This window comes from Leishmania donovani, chromosome 23 (assembly GCF_000227135.1).
Source record: "Leishmania donovani BPK282A1 complete genome, chromosome 23".
NCBI lineage: Eukaryota > Euglenozoa > Kinetoplastea > Trypanosomatida > Trypanosomatidae > Leishmania > Leishmania donovani.
Window position 1 is genome coordinate 587,485 of NC_018250.1, and position 16,159 is coordinate 603,643.

The window sequence follows — 16,159 nt, forward strand, 5'->3', positions numbered from 1 at the left end:
TCTCCCCCCTCTGCTTCTCACCTTTTTAGTCCCGTGTGCATGCGTGCTCTGCGTTCCGGAAGCACGCCAGGTTGGAGGTGCTGATCGTCAGCTCTGCATCAACAGTATCTGCGCCCCCTCTCCATCTCCTGGGCACCTGGCGAACGCGCACACTCATTGAGAGGGCCGGTGGCTATGCTGCTGCTGCCGCTCCCCCCCCTGTCACATACACGCACGCAGTCGACTCATTCCGGGCGCACGAGGCACCGTCTCTTTCGCCGTCACCTTTTTTACTTCATAGACTAGAAGCACACACCTCCCCACCTCGCCAACACCGTCGGCGGCATTCGCTGTGCCATGGCCCACAGTGCCGCGGCTACGCGATCCGCACGACCACCAGGCACGGACTGGCAAGACTCCTACTTCACGCTAGAGGAGCGCTATCGGCGGCTGCAGAAGCGGTTCAATGCCCAGGAACAGGAGCTGAAGTTGATCAAGGTTGCGCAAAGAAAAAAGAAAGCCCTGTCTGCCGGCCCGTCCTTGTCTTCAGTTTCCGCGCGGCGCCCGCTACAGCCTGCACTTCGCCCTGAGCCCCGCTATACGGAGGAGTCGCAGGGCAATGTGGAGGTCTCCGGATCGAGCTCTCCGCGGCGCTTTCCAAACCCGCAGAATGGCGACAGCGGTGGTGCACCTGCTCACACCTCGCTGGGAATTTCGGCCTTGCCAAATCAATGGGTGGACTACCACATCAGCCGCGCAGACTCCATCACCGACTCTCAGCAGCCGTCGCCGCCACCGCCACAGGCTGCTTCGTACGCCCAGCCTTCATCGTCTCCAAATCAGCCGCCTGCACAGCAGCAGCCACAGCCGCATGGAGTGGAGGAGTACATCGCGGTGCCCTCTGCGGCTGCTCCTCAGGCGACTCGGGCGGCCGCCATCGCCGAGGCAAGCGCGTGGGGCGAGGCAGGCGCATTGCCCGATCCGGCCATGGTGTGGGGCACCGACGGCCGCAGCAGCATGCAAAATTACGTGGTGGCTAGCGCTCTCTACCACGCCAACGAGGAGCTCCGCCGAAAGCTTAACGAGTCGGTGATGACGCTTCAAACCCTTCAGCAAGAACTGGGGAGCAGTCGTGCGCAGCACGCGGCGCTGCAGACGCGGCTGGAGAACGTGTCTGCGCAGCTTCACCAGGTAGTGCGTGAGCGCGACCTGTCGGCGCAGAAGTACACCAACGCGAGCCACACAATAGCGGACCTCGAGCGCACCCTGCGTGATCGCGTCAGTGAGGAGGAAAAGATTCGGTTTTCATTGGAGAGCCAAATAACGGAGCTGCGCAGCCGCCTCGTAGTGGGGGCGGACAGCAACGAGTTGTTGCAAAAGGACGTGCGTAGCTTGCTGTCCGAGACGCGGGACCGAACGGCGGAGGTGATGAAGCTGCGCTCGAACCTGGCGCTGGCCGAGTCCGCTCTGTCGTCTCAGAGGCATGTGAACGAGAACATGCTGGTGGAGCTGAAAAGTCTGAGCACCCAGCTTGTAGAGGAGCGCAAGCGACTCATCACGGTGACACGCGAAGCACATCTTGCCTCTCTCAGCGGGACGCGTGTGGAGGATCTAGAGCAGCAGCTGCAGCGTGTGCAGGAGGAACGCAATGCTATTGAGCGGGAGCACATCGAACTCATGTCGGATTTTGTGCACATCACTGAGGACGCCCTGCGCCACGCTCGAGAAGAGGTGGGGAGGGACGTAGCGGACTGGAAGGCGGCCGCCACCCACTGGGAGCAGGTGTCCCAGCTGCTTTACAAGGACATCGCTGAGCGCACTCAGCAGCACCTGCAGTGTCGTGCCGAATGTGAGGAAGCTCAGGGTCAGCGCGACGCAGCGGAGCTGCAGCTGCGTTCACTGAAGGGGGAGGTGGCCCTGCTCACCGCAAAGCTGGACGTGGTGTGGCCCAGCCACGCGACGGACGCTAAGACCTTGACGGCGGAGGAGATACTCAACGTCTTCGGTCGAAAAGATCGTGCAGGCATTTTCTTGTTCGACGAGCGCTGCCGCCGCCGAGCTGCAGCGCTTCGCCGCAGCGGAGCCAACGATGGCGAGCCGACTGGCGCGTCTGCCACAGGGGAGACCGCCGCCGCCGCTGAAGAGAATGATGGCGGCGGCGAGGAAGATGCTGGCTTCGACCTGGCGGCAGCAGTGCTCGGCGATCTCCCAGCTGACCCGACGACCGTCGCCTGCCAATTGCAGGAGCTTCACGAGGCGAACGCAGCGCTAATCTCTGAGGTGCACCAGCTGCGGCTCACAAACGACCTGCTGCAGGAGCGACTGAATAGGCTTACGGGGAGACAGAAGGAAGAGCAGGCCCGCGTGGCTGCGGCAGAGGTGTCACTGCAGCAGCGGGAGAGGGCGGGGCACCAGCTGCTAGAGAAACAGCTGGATCGCGTGGCCTTCCTTGAGGCGCAGGTGAGGTCATTACGCGGTTATCATGTCCCCGCAAACGCCCCAATCGGCGAGGTAGGCGAGAACGAGAACATCTTTGAGCTGTACCTTGGCCAGCTCGTCGCTGCCGAGGTGCCGGAGGGGATCGAGGTGCCGGAGATGTTCTCCACCGTGTTCTGCTCTGCTGACTTTCTGGTGCATGAGACGGTCACCACCGGCACTGTGCGCGGCTTCAACGGCTTCTTCGAGGTGACCGCATCGTTCTGTGTGTCGATGGACGCGCTGCTATTCTACTACTTGCACACACGCCAACTACTGATTCAGCTGCACCGCGTTCGTAATGCAGAAGAGGCAGCCGCCATGACGCTAGCCGCAGCAGCCGGAGCGGGTGACGAGGAGACTCACCTCTCAGTGACGGACGCAGTTGACACCGGGACTACGCACAGCGCACACGGCGGCAGCTCCAGCGGCAGCACGCACCCAAGCCTTCGCATGGCCGAGCATATGTTCGAGACAATCGCGGAGGGCCAGGTGAGCCTGGCGGACATTGTGCTGCGGGAGGACTGCCGCCACTCCACCCGCCCAACGTTGAAGGGCCACGTGCACCTGGTCACACCTGCAGGCCGGCACCTCGCCTCAGTGGAGTTCCGCCTGACGGCGCGGCGTCCCTACTCCGCCGACTTTGTGCGACTCGTGGAAAAATCGGTGGCAACCGCCATTACCGAGGGTGCCGCTGCCGCCGCCGGCAAGGAAGCAGGCGACGAGCATGATGCGTCGTCGCACCTGCTCGATTGGATGCGGGCCACCGCTAGCACTTCACTGGGCGCGGCTGAGCATCGGCGGCAAGAGTCTGGGCAGGGCACGACGCCGACCCCGCGCCACACGCGTAGCGCCGCGAAGATCACCCCCACCGACCCCCACCTCCAAACCCGCCACAATCAACTGCAGCTGGTGCCGGTTGCCTCTGCTGACGGGGACACTTCATCGACCGCTTCGTCCTTCCTCATTCAACAGCAGTCGCGCATGGCGGGCACCGCTGGGGCGCTGGTGGTGCACCTTCCCCCGCCTTCGCCGCCGCCACGTCAACGTTGGCCAAGCGCGTCCTCGTGGGGTAGAAGGGAAGGAAGCGACTTGCAGGCTGCTCGTCACAGAGGTGGCGGCTCGCCGTTCAGCAGTCGAGCCGACCACGACTCCGTTATGGAGCGCAGCCCTGTCTCCGCCTCTTTCATGCACGTTGATCGCTCACTTCTGTCGGCGCAGCCGGTGTTTGGCGGGAGCGGCGGCGAAGGATCGAGGGTGATGGGGTCAGCCATTCAGTGTCTCTGGGTAGATGTGGAGCGGCTGGAGCTGCCGGCCGACCTGCCACCGCCCATCCCGCGGCTGTCCTGCTACTTTCGTGTCGAAGCAGCCGACGCCGAGGTGTGGCTCGACGCGCCGCCCACGCCACGCTACACGTGGGAGTACACGCTTGACGTTCGAGACGGCAGAGCCGGAGCCTACGGTGCATCGCTGCCGGTGCGTTCCGTCACGCAGCTCGCCTCTATCCTGCGCGAGCCGCTTGTCGTTTTCCTGCTCGACGCCGACGCCATGGCGTCCAAGAGCGCTGCTGCCGTCACCGATCCGTGCGTATGGGCCATGGCTGTGTGCGAGTGGGCACAGGTGGTGCAGCACCCCAATGAGCCGCAGTCCTTCGCCTTACCGCTTCTGCGGCGCGATCAGTCCGTTGTACACGGGGCGGTGCTGCGGTTATCCCTGACCGCCTCCACCATCGGCGTGCGTTCGAGCCCGCCACACGCAGAGCCGTCGCCTTCGCAGCTGCAGAACACGGGGTTGAATACCAGCAGCTCGCCTTTCATACCACCACCGCCGATGTCGTCTCCGCCGCCGCCGCCGCCGCCACCGCCACCGCCGCCACCGCTACCAGAGGAGCTGTCGCCGCCGAGGGACCTCTCTATGGAGGAGGAGTTGCTGAGGCTCGAATACAAGCAACACACCGGGCGCAGCTTCGTGTAAGAGGGGGTGCGCGCACCAACTCTCCGTCTTTGCGCTCCCCCACCACTTCGCTGTGTCTGAGCTTGCCCCCTTCTCACCGCTTCTTCATCTACCCATGCCCATACTCTTCCACTTTACTAAAATCGCGAACAAGGTGCAACAACCGACGAGCACGACGAGAAGAAAAAAAATATATGAAACAAGCCAGACCTCTGCCTCCTCCCCCCCCCTCCCGCCGCAGCCGGATACGAAAAATCCATCAGCTACGGCGGCCTCATCGCCCATCGCGACTGCATGTCGGTTGCTGATCGCATTTTATCTTTGTTCCCCATCGGATGCGCGTCTGTTGGCTCCTCTCTCTCGCTCTGTGTTGCCTTTCTCTTACCTTCGGCTGCTTGCCTTCCACAATTCTGTCGTGTACGTTCACACACAAACACACACACACACACACACACACACATGATTCTTTTTGTGTGGGGCTACCCGCTGCTGCTGCGGCTGCTTCTCTCTGTGTTTTCGTCTTTTCTGTCCTCGTTCTCTCTTGATGCTTGCGGGTGGTCGCGTACACGAGCGTGTGGCGAAGACAGGGTAGAAAACTATGATAACACGCCGCCACACTCGTACATGGACTCCCTCTCTCTCGCCACAGACAACCACCACTGGCTTCTTGTGGGGAAGAGGACACGACATTGAGTCGCACTCCAGACGGTATTACATTTAACATAGAAGCTGTGCTTACTTCGCTTTATCTGCGTGCACCTCGGTCTCCTCTAAGGGGTCGACCTCCGGCGTGGGATGAAGCCTCTTCGAACCAAGAAACGAGAGAGCGCCGGCGCACCCGCTGAAGACGAGGCACCGACTGGCTTGACTTCCTCCGCCTCTTCTGTGGCGGCAGGCAGTCTTGCCCCTCGCCATGTGCCGTCACCGCCGCCTGTGAAAGGAGGGCGTTTGTCGGCGCATCCGGGGCACGACTCCGGCCCTTCAACTGCCACTGCCGCTCCTGCGCCGACTATGAAAGTCTCTGCGGCTGTGAAGTTTTCGTCAGAGCTCGACAACGCCGCCGTGGAGGCGTACTTGGAGTACTTGACCCATCCACACACGAGCTGGGAAAGTGCCTCACGCCATGTGACGCACCGCCGCGAGGTCATCGAGGAACACCGCAATTCCATTTACGCCCGCTCCCTCGCCATGCTGCGCCGCTCGTCGTTCGCCTCCACTATCCGCAGCGAGGGCGGCGACCTAGATGCCCTAGAGACAAGTACGACCTCCTCCGTTGCCTCCGCGCCCGCCGGGTTTCCGCGCACCGCGCCAAACGGCAGCAAGAAAGCAACAGGAACCTTGCGTAAGGGCCGGCTTGGGGATACAGGGCCGCCCCTGCTGCCCTCCGACGCCGCAGAGCCATTAGCCATTGTGACGCACTCCTCGGCTGCGGTCAGCAGCAGCCACAGCGCGGACTCGGCAAGTCGCACCTCCACCGGCACCGGGCAGCGAGCGCCGTCAAACAAGGGGCGCTTGCTGCGTGGTCCAGCGCTGGCGGGACCACCGCGGCCACACCGCACATCATCGTCCGCTACGGCACCGGCTGTAGTGGTTGAGAGTGTGTTGGGCATTGGAGGCACGAAGCTGCTGGGTGGCAGCGGCAATGTGTTCTTGGTCAACGGTCACAGCTCAGCAGTGACAAGCCGTACGGCATCGCGCGACAGTGCCGACAGGGCGCCCCCCGTAGTCCCGCAAGGGGGTGTTGAGAGCCTGATTCATTGCAAGAGGACTGGCGGCGCGCCTGCGGGGGTTCCATCCCCTCATCCGAAGCACCGGTTAAAGTAGACAACCACCGTGCTGTGGACGGTCGCACGGTGCCCCGTGCGATTCTCGTACGTGAGTGCGGCGCCGTAGGAACGTGGTGGGCCTTGTCTGCCTCTTTTTCGCCCGAGGCGGTCTTTCCGTGAGAGACCGGTGCGGACGGTGATGCGGGTGTGCTGTATGTGCGTGTCCAACGACGTTGTTGCCTGTCCGTTCGCGATCAGCTCCCGTTACTTCCTCTGGCCCTCCTTCCAAGACCCCCTTCCAAGGACTATCCTACCATGCACGCACAGGCACGCAGTGCATAACGTGCGTGGAGCTCACGCCGTCACAGGGCGTGTCGCATCACCGCGTTCATCCGTGTGGCCTGCTTGCCGATCGCTGCCACATGCGCCATCGTTTTCTGGCTCGTTCGGCGTGCGTTGCTTCTCGCCTGTTTCGCTACTGGGATTCTAGTTGAAGGGGCTGCAGGGACAAGGCATACGCACACACGGCACACCCAAGGGGAGCGGCAGGTAGGTGCGGCAGGCGCGGCCGCATTCGTCATCTCCGCTGCGGTGGCCAGACAGGAAATCGGCATGGCTCCCTGCACCCTTGGCTGATGTACGCGTGCGTGTGTGATGCGGTATGCGCCCTGCATTGCCCCCTCCCAACCCCCCAAAGAGCCGGCAAGCACGCCAACGGAAGTCACCAGCTCAAGCACACACGCGAGGGGTGCAACGGCTTCTCCGTGCCACATGCAAAGCGAGACTGTGAACGAAAGCGGAAGGTGGAGCGCCGTCAACGGAGATGTATCGTGCGTGTGACGGAAGTGAACTACACCTCCTTCTACACTGGCTCTCCCCCGTACACACAAACGTACACACATGCTCATGGACTCTGGCTCTGCCGGCGGATGACACTCTTTCACGGCTTGACTCTCTCTCGTCGGTCCCTCACTTCGCCTCCGTCTACTTCACTTGCTCGCGTTGCGGCTGCCCTTGTCGACTCGCCTCCTCTTTTCTTGTTAAATGCCTCCCCTCGCTGCTTTACCGCGCCAGCATCGCACTACGCTACACGCATGCCAACATAAGCACGTGTGGTGCATACGCAGAGATCACATTCGACCCGGACACACCCACCTGTACGCGCACACACGCACCCGCGCGTGTGTGCGTGTGTGTGCGTTTTTCCACTTATCTCTTTCTCTCTCTTGCAGGCCACGCGTGCGCGCGACTGACGCATCGTCGTCGGGTTTTGGGGGTGGGGCGCCTGCACTCTTTTCGTGTTCTCGTCTTGTCTCTCCCTGATTTCGACGCGGGCGGTGCTGAGGGAAAGAAGGGGAGCCGGCGCTGACCATCCCTCTTTCGAACCGCACCGTTAGCCCGGCGTCCACCATCACTCACTTGCTTCTCCCTCGGTGCTGGTGTGCGTGTGCGCGCATTGACGGTCTTTCTCGGTTATTCTCATCACTCCCCCTTCTAATAGAGGCACACGCACGCGCGCGCGCGCAAACGCCAACCGTCACACGAAGCGACATCCAGAAGAAGGGCGTCTGGCACAAAACTATGGCGACGGCAAGCATGCACAAGGAGGCGCTGGAGCTGCTCCAGCAGTACGCGATCGATTTGAAGGACTTCACTAAGGCCCGTGAACGCTACACCACCGTCATAGAGAAGGAGCTCGTCCCACTTGCCCAGGAGGAGGACAACGTCGATGTGCTTGCGGCTACGAGGGCTGCACAGGAGCAGGTGCGCGCGGCCTGGGAAGAGTACATCGCTTCTGTACAGCAGTACTTCAACCGCGTTGTCCGGTCCACCGTCCGCGACCTGCTGGATCCTGGAAGCTCCGTCATTCCAGTCTCGACCGTCACCTCCAACGAAACCCTGGCGACGACAAGCTCAAAGGATCGCTCGGAGATAAATTCAGGCCCTCTCGCCACTGCCACCGCGGTGAGCAGTGCCGAATCGGGGCGGCTGTTGCCGTGCGCGAATTCAGCGAACGTTCCCACGGTGGGCAACAGCGGCGGCGTCGGCGGCGATGCCGTGGCCCAGCTGAGCAGACGCGCTGAGCGCATGAGCGATTTTTGCGCCGTATGTGAAAAGTGGTACGTGAACAGCGAGGTGCTGTTCGAACTACCGGAGCCGCAGGCTCTGGCTGCTCTTGCGGCGTCTGCTTTAGCATCTGTGAGTCGCCTTCTTCGCCTGCTGGGCATGCGAATGGCGTACGTGTGCGCCGGCAACAGCTTTTTCTTGCGCAGCTTCATTGAGGATGGGGAGGCCGTGCGCTGGGCCGCCTTCTGCGGTGACCGTGGATTGAACGCAGAGGTGGATGCGCTGCTGTCACTCATGGAGCGCCTGATGCAGCTCAACATCACCGACCCAAAGGCCTACCCGCGGGTGCCGTTTGGCTGGCTCTATCGGCTAAGCTCCCTCTTGGAGCACCCGGACTCGGTAGCCAGCGCTTCGCCAAAGCGGCGCAGCGTCGCCGTCCGCATCGCTCTTCAGCTTCTCCGCCACCAACCGGACCAAGCAACGGCGGCGGGACTTCACAGTGTTCTACTGAACGCGTGCATTGAGCCGAACGGCTGCGTCACCCCGGACGAGGCGCAGCAGGTGGTGCAGACATTCCTGAACCTCTTCGACGCCCCCAGCACGCGCCAGTACCTCAAGCCGACGGATCTGCGCACCATCTTCGCGCCTTTTCTGTCCACCGCCGAGTCCGGCGGTACGGACCTCTTGACAATGCAGAACAACGCCAAGGAACTCATCGTGACTGTCTTTTCTAACTGCGTCGGAAGCTTGTGGATCAGCTCCGAGGTGACGGAGCTGCGCTCCATCATTGATGTCCTGCACCTGCCGGGGCCACTCGACACGAAGATGGTCATCATCACCCTCTTCAACAAGCTGCTCACGCGCCTCGCTCCACATCGCGGGATCGTTCCCATGGACACCTGGAAGGGCTTTGAGGAGGACCGCCTGCGCAAGGCCGCCCGCGATGCTGAGGAGCAGGCCATGGAGGCGAACGGCGGCGGCGGTGACGTGTGCAACGACACACAGTACCTGAACAACAACAGTTTCATGTGCGACTTCACGCTGACCGACTCCACCGGCGATGCGGCGCTCTTCGACGACTTCATTCCTACAACCAAGGCTCTTGGCTACCACGTCATGGACCCCTTGCTGGGCCGCGTTCTCGTCTGCCTTAACTACCACGGCCTTCCCTACGCCCTCACGCAGCTTATGCAGAATGTTAACAAGAACCGAGTCGTCACGGCAGCCGCTTCGAGCCTCTTGCAAGACATCTTCGTGCTGATGGACACGGTGCTGCCGCAGGTGATCGTCTTCAAGCTGCACGAGGCCTTCAACAAAGCCGTTGGCCGCCTCGCCAACGACGGCAGCCTGTTTGTTGGTGGTCTCACTTCGCAGCTCTTCCGAAGCTATAAGAAGAACAGCGGCATCGGCGGCGGTGCTAGCATGATGCCGGCCAGCACGACGCAGATGCCGAACACTGCCCTGAACACACCCGGCACGCTGGACGTCGACGACCCGACCTTCGCCACGATGCTGCGTGATTGCAAGGTGGATCGAATGAAGGGCTGCCAGACGTGGAACTTTGACATCTTAGTGACCCTGGTGCAGGGCCCGCTGCACCTTCCGCGGCGATTCCGCGCTGCGCGAGAGCTGATGGAGAGTCTCGTGCTCTTCTTTACACCGTCGTCACACTCCAGCACGTCGCAGATTTGTTCCACCTTCAGCACACAGCCGCCCGACACGGTATCCCCGCAGGTGTGCATGGTGGGAGTGGAGCTGATCGACCTTATACTGAGCTCTCGCGACGGTGCGGCGCTGCTCGAGCGCATGGGCTTCGTTGCGGCCGTGGCGGCGATGCTGAAGGAGGTGCGAGTCGGCAAGCCCGTAGTACTGCGGCGTGCTGTGGTCAACACATGCATCGGGCGGTCGCTGCTGCGCATAACTGGTCGCCTGTCCGCGCATGCGAATGGCCTGCTGCTCATGCGAGACCACGGCATCTTCTCGCTCGTGGACAGCATGTTCTCAAAGCTCAGGGGCCCTCGGCTGGAGAGCCCGGCCGAAGAGGACACCCTGCAGGATGTGTGCTACCAGCTCCTGCAGTATTTGTACCTTGGCGCGGTGCCCAACTACGGTGTCTGCAAAGACATCCGGCAAACCTTCCGCGCGGCGCTGGGTAACCCGAGCAGCACGATCCGCCTCTGCGCGGCGCAGCAGCTGAAGAAAGCAGTCTGGCGCGACCTGTCCACTTCCATGAAGTGGGGCATCAAAACGCTCCTGCAGGCGCTGCACGACGACTTCTTCAGTGTAATCGAAAGCGCCTTTAAGTTGCTGCTGAGCATCTGCCTCTGCTCCGACGAGGGCCTCGACTACTTGATCGAGTGCTTTCCAACGGTGCTGATGGAGAGCGAGATGATCCTCAGCCATGCGAAGCAGCTGCGGCTCAACGTGCTGCTATACCGGATCGCTAGTCGTCCGTCGGGCTTTCGCTTTCTTCAATGCTACGGCTGGCTGGAGAAGGAGCTGCGTCGGTGGGAGGAGTCCGAGTCGGTGCAGTACACCATTATGCTAGAGCGCCTGCAGTCCTGCGACGACAGTGCTGCGGTTGCGGGGTTGCCGGGCGGCGCGGGCGGTGTGCTCATGTCATCCACCAGCGATCCGTCGTGCCGGCACACCCACTCCTACTCGGACACCCTTGGCGGCATGTACGGCCGCATGACGGGCAATACGGTGTATCTGCCGCTTCTGACCGCCGCGGACGCCTCCAGCACAAAGTTCTTCCCCGTGCACTTCGCCTCCGTCTTGTGTAGCTCAGTTGAGGGCTGCGCGATGTTCAAGCACAGTAAGCTGTGGACACGCTCTGTGCAACGCTTGCTGGAGCAGCCGCTGCCGCCGGATATCGTCTACGACGACTCCCTCAGCGACGAGGACGACTTGCTGTCGCAGAACAGCAGCGACGGCGAGTTTGGCTTGACGACCGACGCTGCGCGGTACATGCGTCAGCAGCAGCAAGCCCAGCAGCGGCAGCAGCAGGTGCACCCAAGCACGAACACGGCCTACTACAGCGGCGGCATAGGGGGCACGTCTGTTCCAGCCCTTGGCGCCCTCGCCAACTCTTCGAGTGTGCCGCGCTACAGCGCTGCGGGCGACGGCCCGGGCAACTCTCTGAGCGTTGCCCGGGTGCGCGATGGTCTGCGCGGCGGGCCGGGCACCTCCCTCGGCAACAACAACGCTGGGGGTGGCGTTAATGGCAACGCCAGCACGGCCACTGCGAACGGCAGTGGTAGCTTCTGTGGCTTCGGCGTTGCTGATCAGTCGAGCATCGCCACCGCGAAGGAGATCGAGACGCTCAAGAAGGGCTACCTGTCTGCGCCGTCGTCGAAGATTATTTCAGCCTCGCGCTTCTGCAAATCGTCCGGCCAGTCCTTCTCCCTGGACTGCGTGGGCGACATCGTGGCCTTGAAGGACGCCATTTTGTGCGTTGCAGAGGTCGGCTCGACAGAGGTGGGTTACGGCATGCTGCTCTCGGTGCCTGGCCTGCAGCGGCGCTTCATCGCTCTCTCTCGCTTCGCTTCCACGATCTCTGTGCGCTGCATGGGGCTTCTGGGGAGCGCAATTCTGGCTCGCTCGCGGCGTGGCGGCGACGACCTCGTGAAGAAGGGGTACTCGGTGCTGCTGAACCCGAACGCGTACGTCAGCGCCGAGGGCATCCCGTACTCGGTGTCCTTTGCCCAAATGAAGCCGTCCAAGTGGGTCTCCATTGCGTGCATGGCGGCACCCAACAATACGACGGCCCGCCACGCTCACGCGGACTCCATTGCGCCCCCCAGCACTCAGGAAGTACCGCAGCGCATCCTGGACAACTTGTACGCCTTGTCAAACCCGGTCAGCTGCGAAAACGCCAAGAAGATGTTGTACAAGATCATGAAGAGGAGGCCGCAGCTCTTTCTCCAACCGCAGGTGCGCCGCCTCTGCCTGGAAATTTCCTTCACTTACCGCATGCACTACAAGGAGCGCCGCTTTCTCGCCGGCTTGCTGGAGAATGCGCAGCTGACCGCTGGCACTTCCACAGACCCAAAGCCGCCGCGGATGCAAGCCCTCAAGCCCTCTTCCTAGGTAGAAAGAGAAGGTAGGAGAGTCAGCCGGGCGATAAAGAGGGGATGGAGGCGGGGGCTCGTTTCTGCGCCTGTTCCCGCACGTGTGTCTCTATGGGCGCGTCTTTTTTTGTGTGTGTCTGTGTGCCCTCCCGGTACCCTTTAGTCTCCATGTAGATTCGTGCCCCGCTTACCGCCGCCTTGTATTGTGGGGGCAGGGCTGCTGTCGAGCAAGACGGCTTTCATGACTTGTGCCTGCTCTCTCTCTCTCTTGTGCGTCTGTGTGAATCGAATACGCCCCCTCGTCTCTCTCTCTGTGCCGCCCCATTCGCCTACCCCCCCTCCCACGCCTCCTTTTTTTTAGTTTGCTACTTGTTAGTGCTTTGCTGTGCTGTGTAGGTGTGGGAGCATGCATGCACACACATGTGTGTGCGTGTGTGTCTGTGTGCATGCATGCGCCTGCTTCGGTGTACATGGCACCTTTGTTGCGCGCGCGCTCTTCCTCCATGATGGCTGTGTGCATGCTGGCGTGTGCCGTGGACTCATCAACGTTCTCGTGACCCAAAACCGAAAAGACGAAAATCATGGTCTCCGCCTCCTTTCACGCGCGCACGCACGCGTGTGTGTGTTTGTGTGCAGGCCGACGTCACAGATCACGCAGGCCCACCACTGCCGTTTGTGGCGACCCCTTTTCTACACAACAAGAGGGGAAAGCGCGCACACACCAAAAATGCACCAGAACAATCTGACTACGTGCCGCCGCAGCAGACGGAAGAAGAAAGCTTCGGTGGTGCATCGGTGCTTGGTTTTTGCGACTTGAGTCCCCGCTCTCCTATCTCCTCCTCTCTCGCTTCTTCCTTCCAGTGATACCTCTTCCTGAATATGCCGCGTGCAGCTCACCAGGCACACGCGTCGAGAAGCATCAGCGTTGCCTCTTCTTCCTCATCTACGCAGTCTTCCAGCAACGAGCTCGACAGCCACCGGGCTAAGGCGAAGCGTGAACTTGCTTCTGCTTCTCGCTCTGCAAGGAAACCATCCACTCTGCCACCGGCGTCATCAGAGGCGATTCAAGTGACAAGGATGACGACTGACGCCACGGAGGGAGCGGCGGCATCAATGCCGCACGCACCTAGCAAAGGCACCTTAACGGAGTCCGAAAAGCGTCGCCAGAAGACACTTTTCTTGGGTGAGTCGGAGCAGTTCGCCTTCGACTTTGGCGGCGCTGTAACGGAGATCGCTGAAACCGTCTTTGAAGCCGACGCAGCGCAGCGGGCAGCACAACGGGTGGAGGAGCTAGAGGATACTACTGCTCGTGTCCATGCCGCGTCTGCTTCGAGCGTCACCACGGCTCCACGGCTGCTGACGCTAGAGGAGCTGAATGCATATGCGGCAGAAGCCATGCAACAGGGTCCGCGGCGCTTCCTGACTCTGGCCAAGGCGGGGTCACGCAAGCGGGCCGCCACAACGACGTCCTCTGCCCATGCGCCGCAGGATGAGTCCGCATCCGTCAGCTCCGCGCCATCAGGCCCTCAGCGAGCGGGGGATGAGAATGGTGCTACCCTAGCGGAGGCTATTCCACAGTTCCAGGCAGCCTTGCGTCGATACGAGGCGGATCTCTGGCGTGCACATAAGCAGCGCCGTGAGGAGGACGCTCGGCAGCGCAGCAAGAACACGCGCAGCCAACACGCGTAGCTGTGTCTCCGTGGCCTCTTCGAGGAGCGCACTGGGCTGCCGTGCCTTCTTTGCTCGGCCTTTCTCTTTTTTTTTTCGTCTCCTGCGAGTAGCGTGTGAAGCGGACGAGGCCGAGGAGGGGGGAGGGCAGAGAGGGAGCGACTCCGTGAGTTCCACCGTGGTACACGCCCTTCTCCCCCTCTCCTTCCAGTCCTGTCGAAAAGTACCTTCTCACGTGATTGACAAGGGACCGAAGGTGCGGCACGGTTGCTTCTCTCGTAACATACACACGCACATAAACACGCACACACACACACACACAGCAAAGATGCGGAGGAACACAGAGAGTCGAAAGCGAGACACAGTTCTGACCATGGGCGTGCTGGCGAGATCGAGCGAGCGCGAGATGATAGTGGCCGCAGGCGCGGCGTGCCAGGTAACGCACACCACAGCAGTGGAGCCTGTGGCAGTATCGCTCCATGACCCGGCATCCTCTTACCACCCCTACCCCCACCACACTGCCATCTCCTCTCTCTTTGGTCTTTTTCGCTCGATTTGTGGGCGACAGCAGGGGGAGGCGCGGCGGGGTGGCGGTGAAGAGGGCCGTGAAGGCCCATCGAAAAGGTGGAGGCACCCGCACCTGCGATGCACAGGGCCTGCACTGTCCCTTGTATCTCTCTCTCTGTCTGTCTGCCTGTGTGCGCCAGGGGACCGCGCGGAGAGACGCATACAAAGACGCATCTCTTCTCTTGCACACCTGCGAGATGAACACACAGAGGCGATTCCCCTCATCATTTTGCCCATCTCTGCAGAGGCGCATCCTTCGACACAGACGCACGCCCGCGATCCAGTGACACTCCTCTCTCTCTCTCTCGCTCTTCTTCCCTCTGTCCTCTCACCACCACCACCACCACCTGCCGCTGCTGCTGCTCTTCCCGGTTTTCCAGTTTTCTTTTTCCTTTTCCGTGACGTTCTTCGATTTCACGACCTGGACGCCGCCACATGGCGCTGTACGGCAGGGCGATCGGCGCTTTGCGCCGGCACCAAGACGGGGCTATCGGCGCGGTAGTCCTGGCTCTCGTGCTGTGCGTATGCGTGCCGCTGCTGGCGGTGGTGCCCGAGTCACGGCCGTACGGTGCCACCTTCATTGCGTGGGCGCTTGCGTTCGCCGTGCGTGCGTGGCGGTGCTTGCCGCGAGAGAGGGCGCACGTGTGCAGGGCCGCGCATCGCTTGGCCGATGCTAGGATGCGGCAGCGCGGCGTGGGCAAGGTACTGATGCCCTACACGGAGGAGTCTCGCTTGATGTCCGTGGCGCGCTACAACAGAGGCAATCGACTGCCGAGCTGCTCGTCAACGGAGGCAAGGACGAGGTGTCGCGGGTTTCCGGCGATCGGAAGCCGCTCGCCGACCCCCACTCACCAGGCGCGGGTGGGCATGGGGCACAATGGCATTTCTGCCAACAGCAGTGGCACGACGAATAGCGCCGCTGCTGCGTCGGCCCCATTGTCCTGTGATCTGTTCCTGTCGACCTCTGCGCTGGAGTCTTCAGCCCAGTTTCTTGCGCTGACTCACGTGGCTTCGCGCCAGGAGCCGTCTTGGTCGATCGCCGATCGCCACGCCGCTTCCATAACACCATCCGGGAGTCGAAGTGGCAGCGGCAGACGCACTCCGAGGCCCTCACACGAGCCGTTCACATACGTGTCCCGCGCCTGTGCCTCGGACTTCACGACGCTGTCAGAGCACGGCAGCGAGGTACCCTCCGTCGAACCCGCCTCGCCGTCGTCGATGCAGCCGACGACAAGCTCCTCGTCTTGCACGCACGGGTGCACAGGCGCTGCGATGACCCCGGCGTCGTTGCCGCAGACGCCGGTGGTGAGCGGTGCCGTTCATTCCCCGGCGTGGCTCCCTGCAGAGCCCGCGCGCACCTTTTCGGACTCGAAGACGCCGCTCTCAGTGTGCTCGCAGCCGTCAAAGGTGGGGTCGTCTTCCTCGCAGAAGGACACACTGTCACCGCCGACGTACGAGGAGGCGGTGCTGCCCTCCTCACGCAGCTCTTCGTCGCCGCGGATTGCGGTGCTGAGCGCGACTATGCGGCTGCAGCGCCTCTCTCCAGCAGTGGCACGTGACGGTGCTCCCTGAGGCACGCTAGCCGGTGTTCTCCGCGTTCTTAATGTTTTT

General features: G+C 62.0%; 4 protein-coding genes across 4 annotated transcripts; all 4 read left to right on the forward strand.

The window, feature by feature from the left end:
* Window positions 1-336: 336 nt before the first annotated feature.
* Window positions 337-4,428, forward strand: LDBPK_231490 (hypothetical protein, conserved; the record flags this gene model as incomplete). Its single annotated transcript, XM_003860994.1, has 1 exon — window positions 337-4,428. The coding sequence occupies one exon, from the start codon at window positions 337-339 to the stop codon at window positions 4,426-4,428; it is 4,092 nt and encodes a 1,363-aa protein (XP_003861042.1).
* Window positions 4,429-7,754: 3,326 nt separating this feature from the next.
* Window positions 7,755-12,332, forward strand: LDBPK_231500 (hypothetical protein, conserved; the record flags this gene model as incomplete). Its single annotated transcript, XM_003860995.1, has 1 exon — window positions 7,755-12,332. One exon carries the CDS (start codon window positions 7,755-7,757, stop codon window positions 12,330-12,332), a length of 4,578 nt encoding a protein of 1,525 aa, XP_003861043.1.
* Window positions 12,333-13,192: 860 nt separating this feature from the next.
* On the forward strand, window positions 13,193-14,002 carry LDBPK_231510 (hypothetical protein, conserved; the record flags this gene model as incomplete). The annotated part of the gene is made up of 1 exon (XM_003860996.1): window positions 13,193-14,002. One exon carries the CDS (start codon window positions 13,193-13,195, stop codon window positions 14,000-14,002), a length of 810 nt encoding a protein of 269 aa, XP_003861044.1.
* A 981-nt stretch (window positions 14,003-14,983) lies between these two features.
* Window positions 14,984-16,120, forward strand: LDBPK_231520 (hypothetical protein, unknown function; the record flags this gene model as incomplete). The annotated part of the gene is made up of 1 exon (XM_003860997.1): window positions 14,984-16,120. The coding sequence occupies one exon, from the start codon at window positions 14,984-14,986 to the stop codon at window positions 16,118-16,120; it is 1,137 nt and encodes a 378-aa protein (XP_003861045.1).
* Window positions 16,121-16,159: the final 39 nt, after the last annotated feature.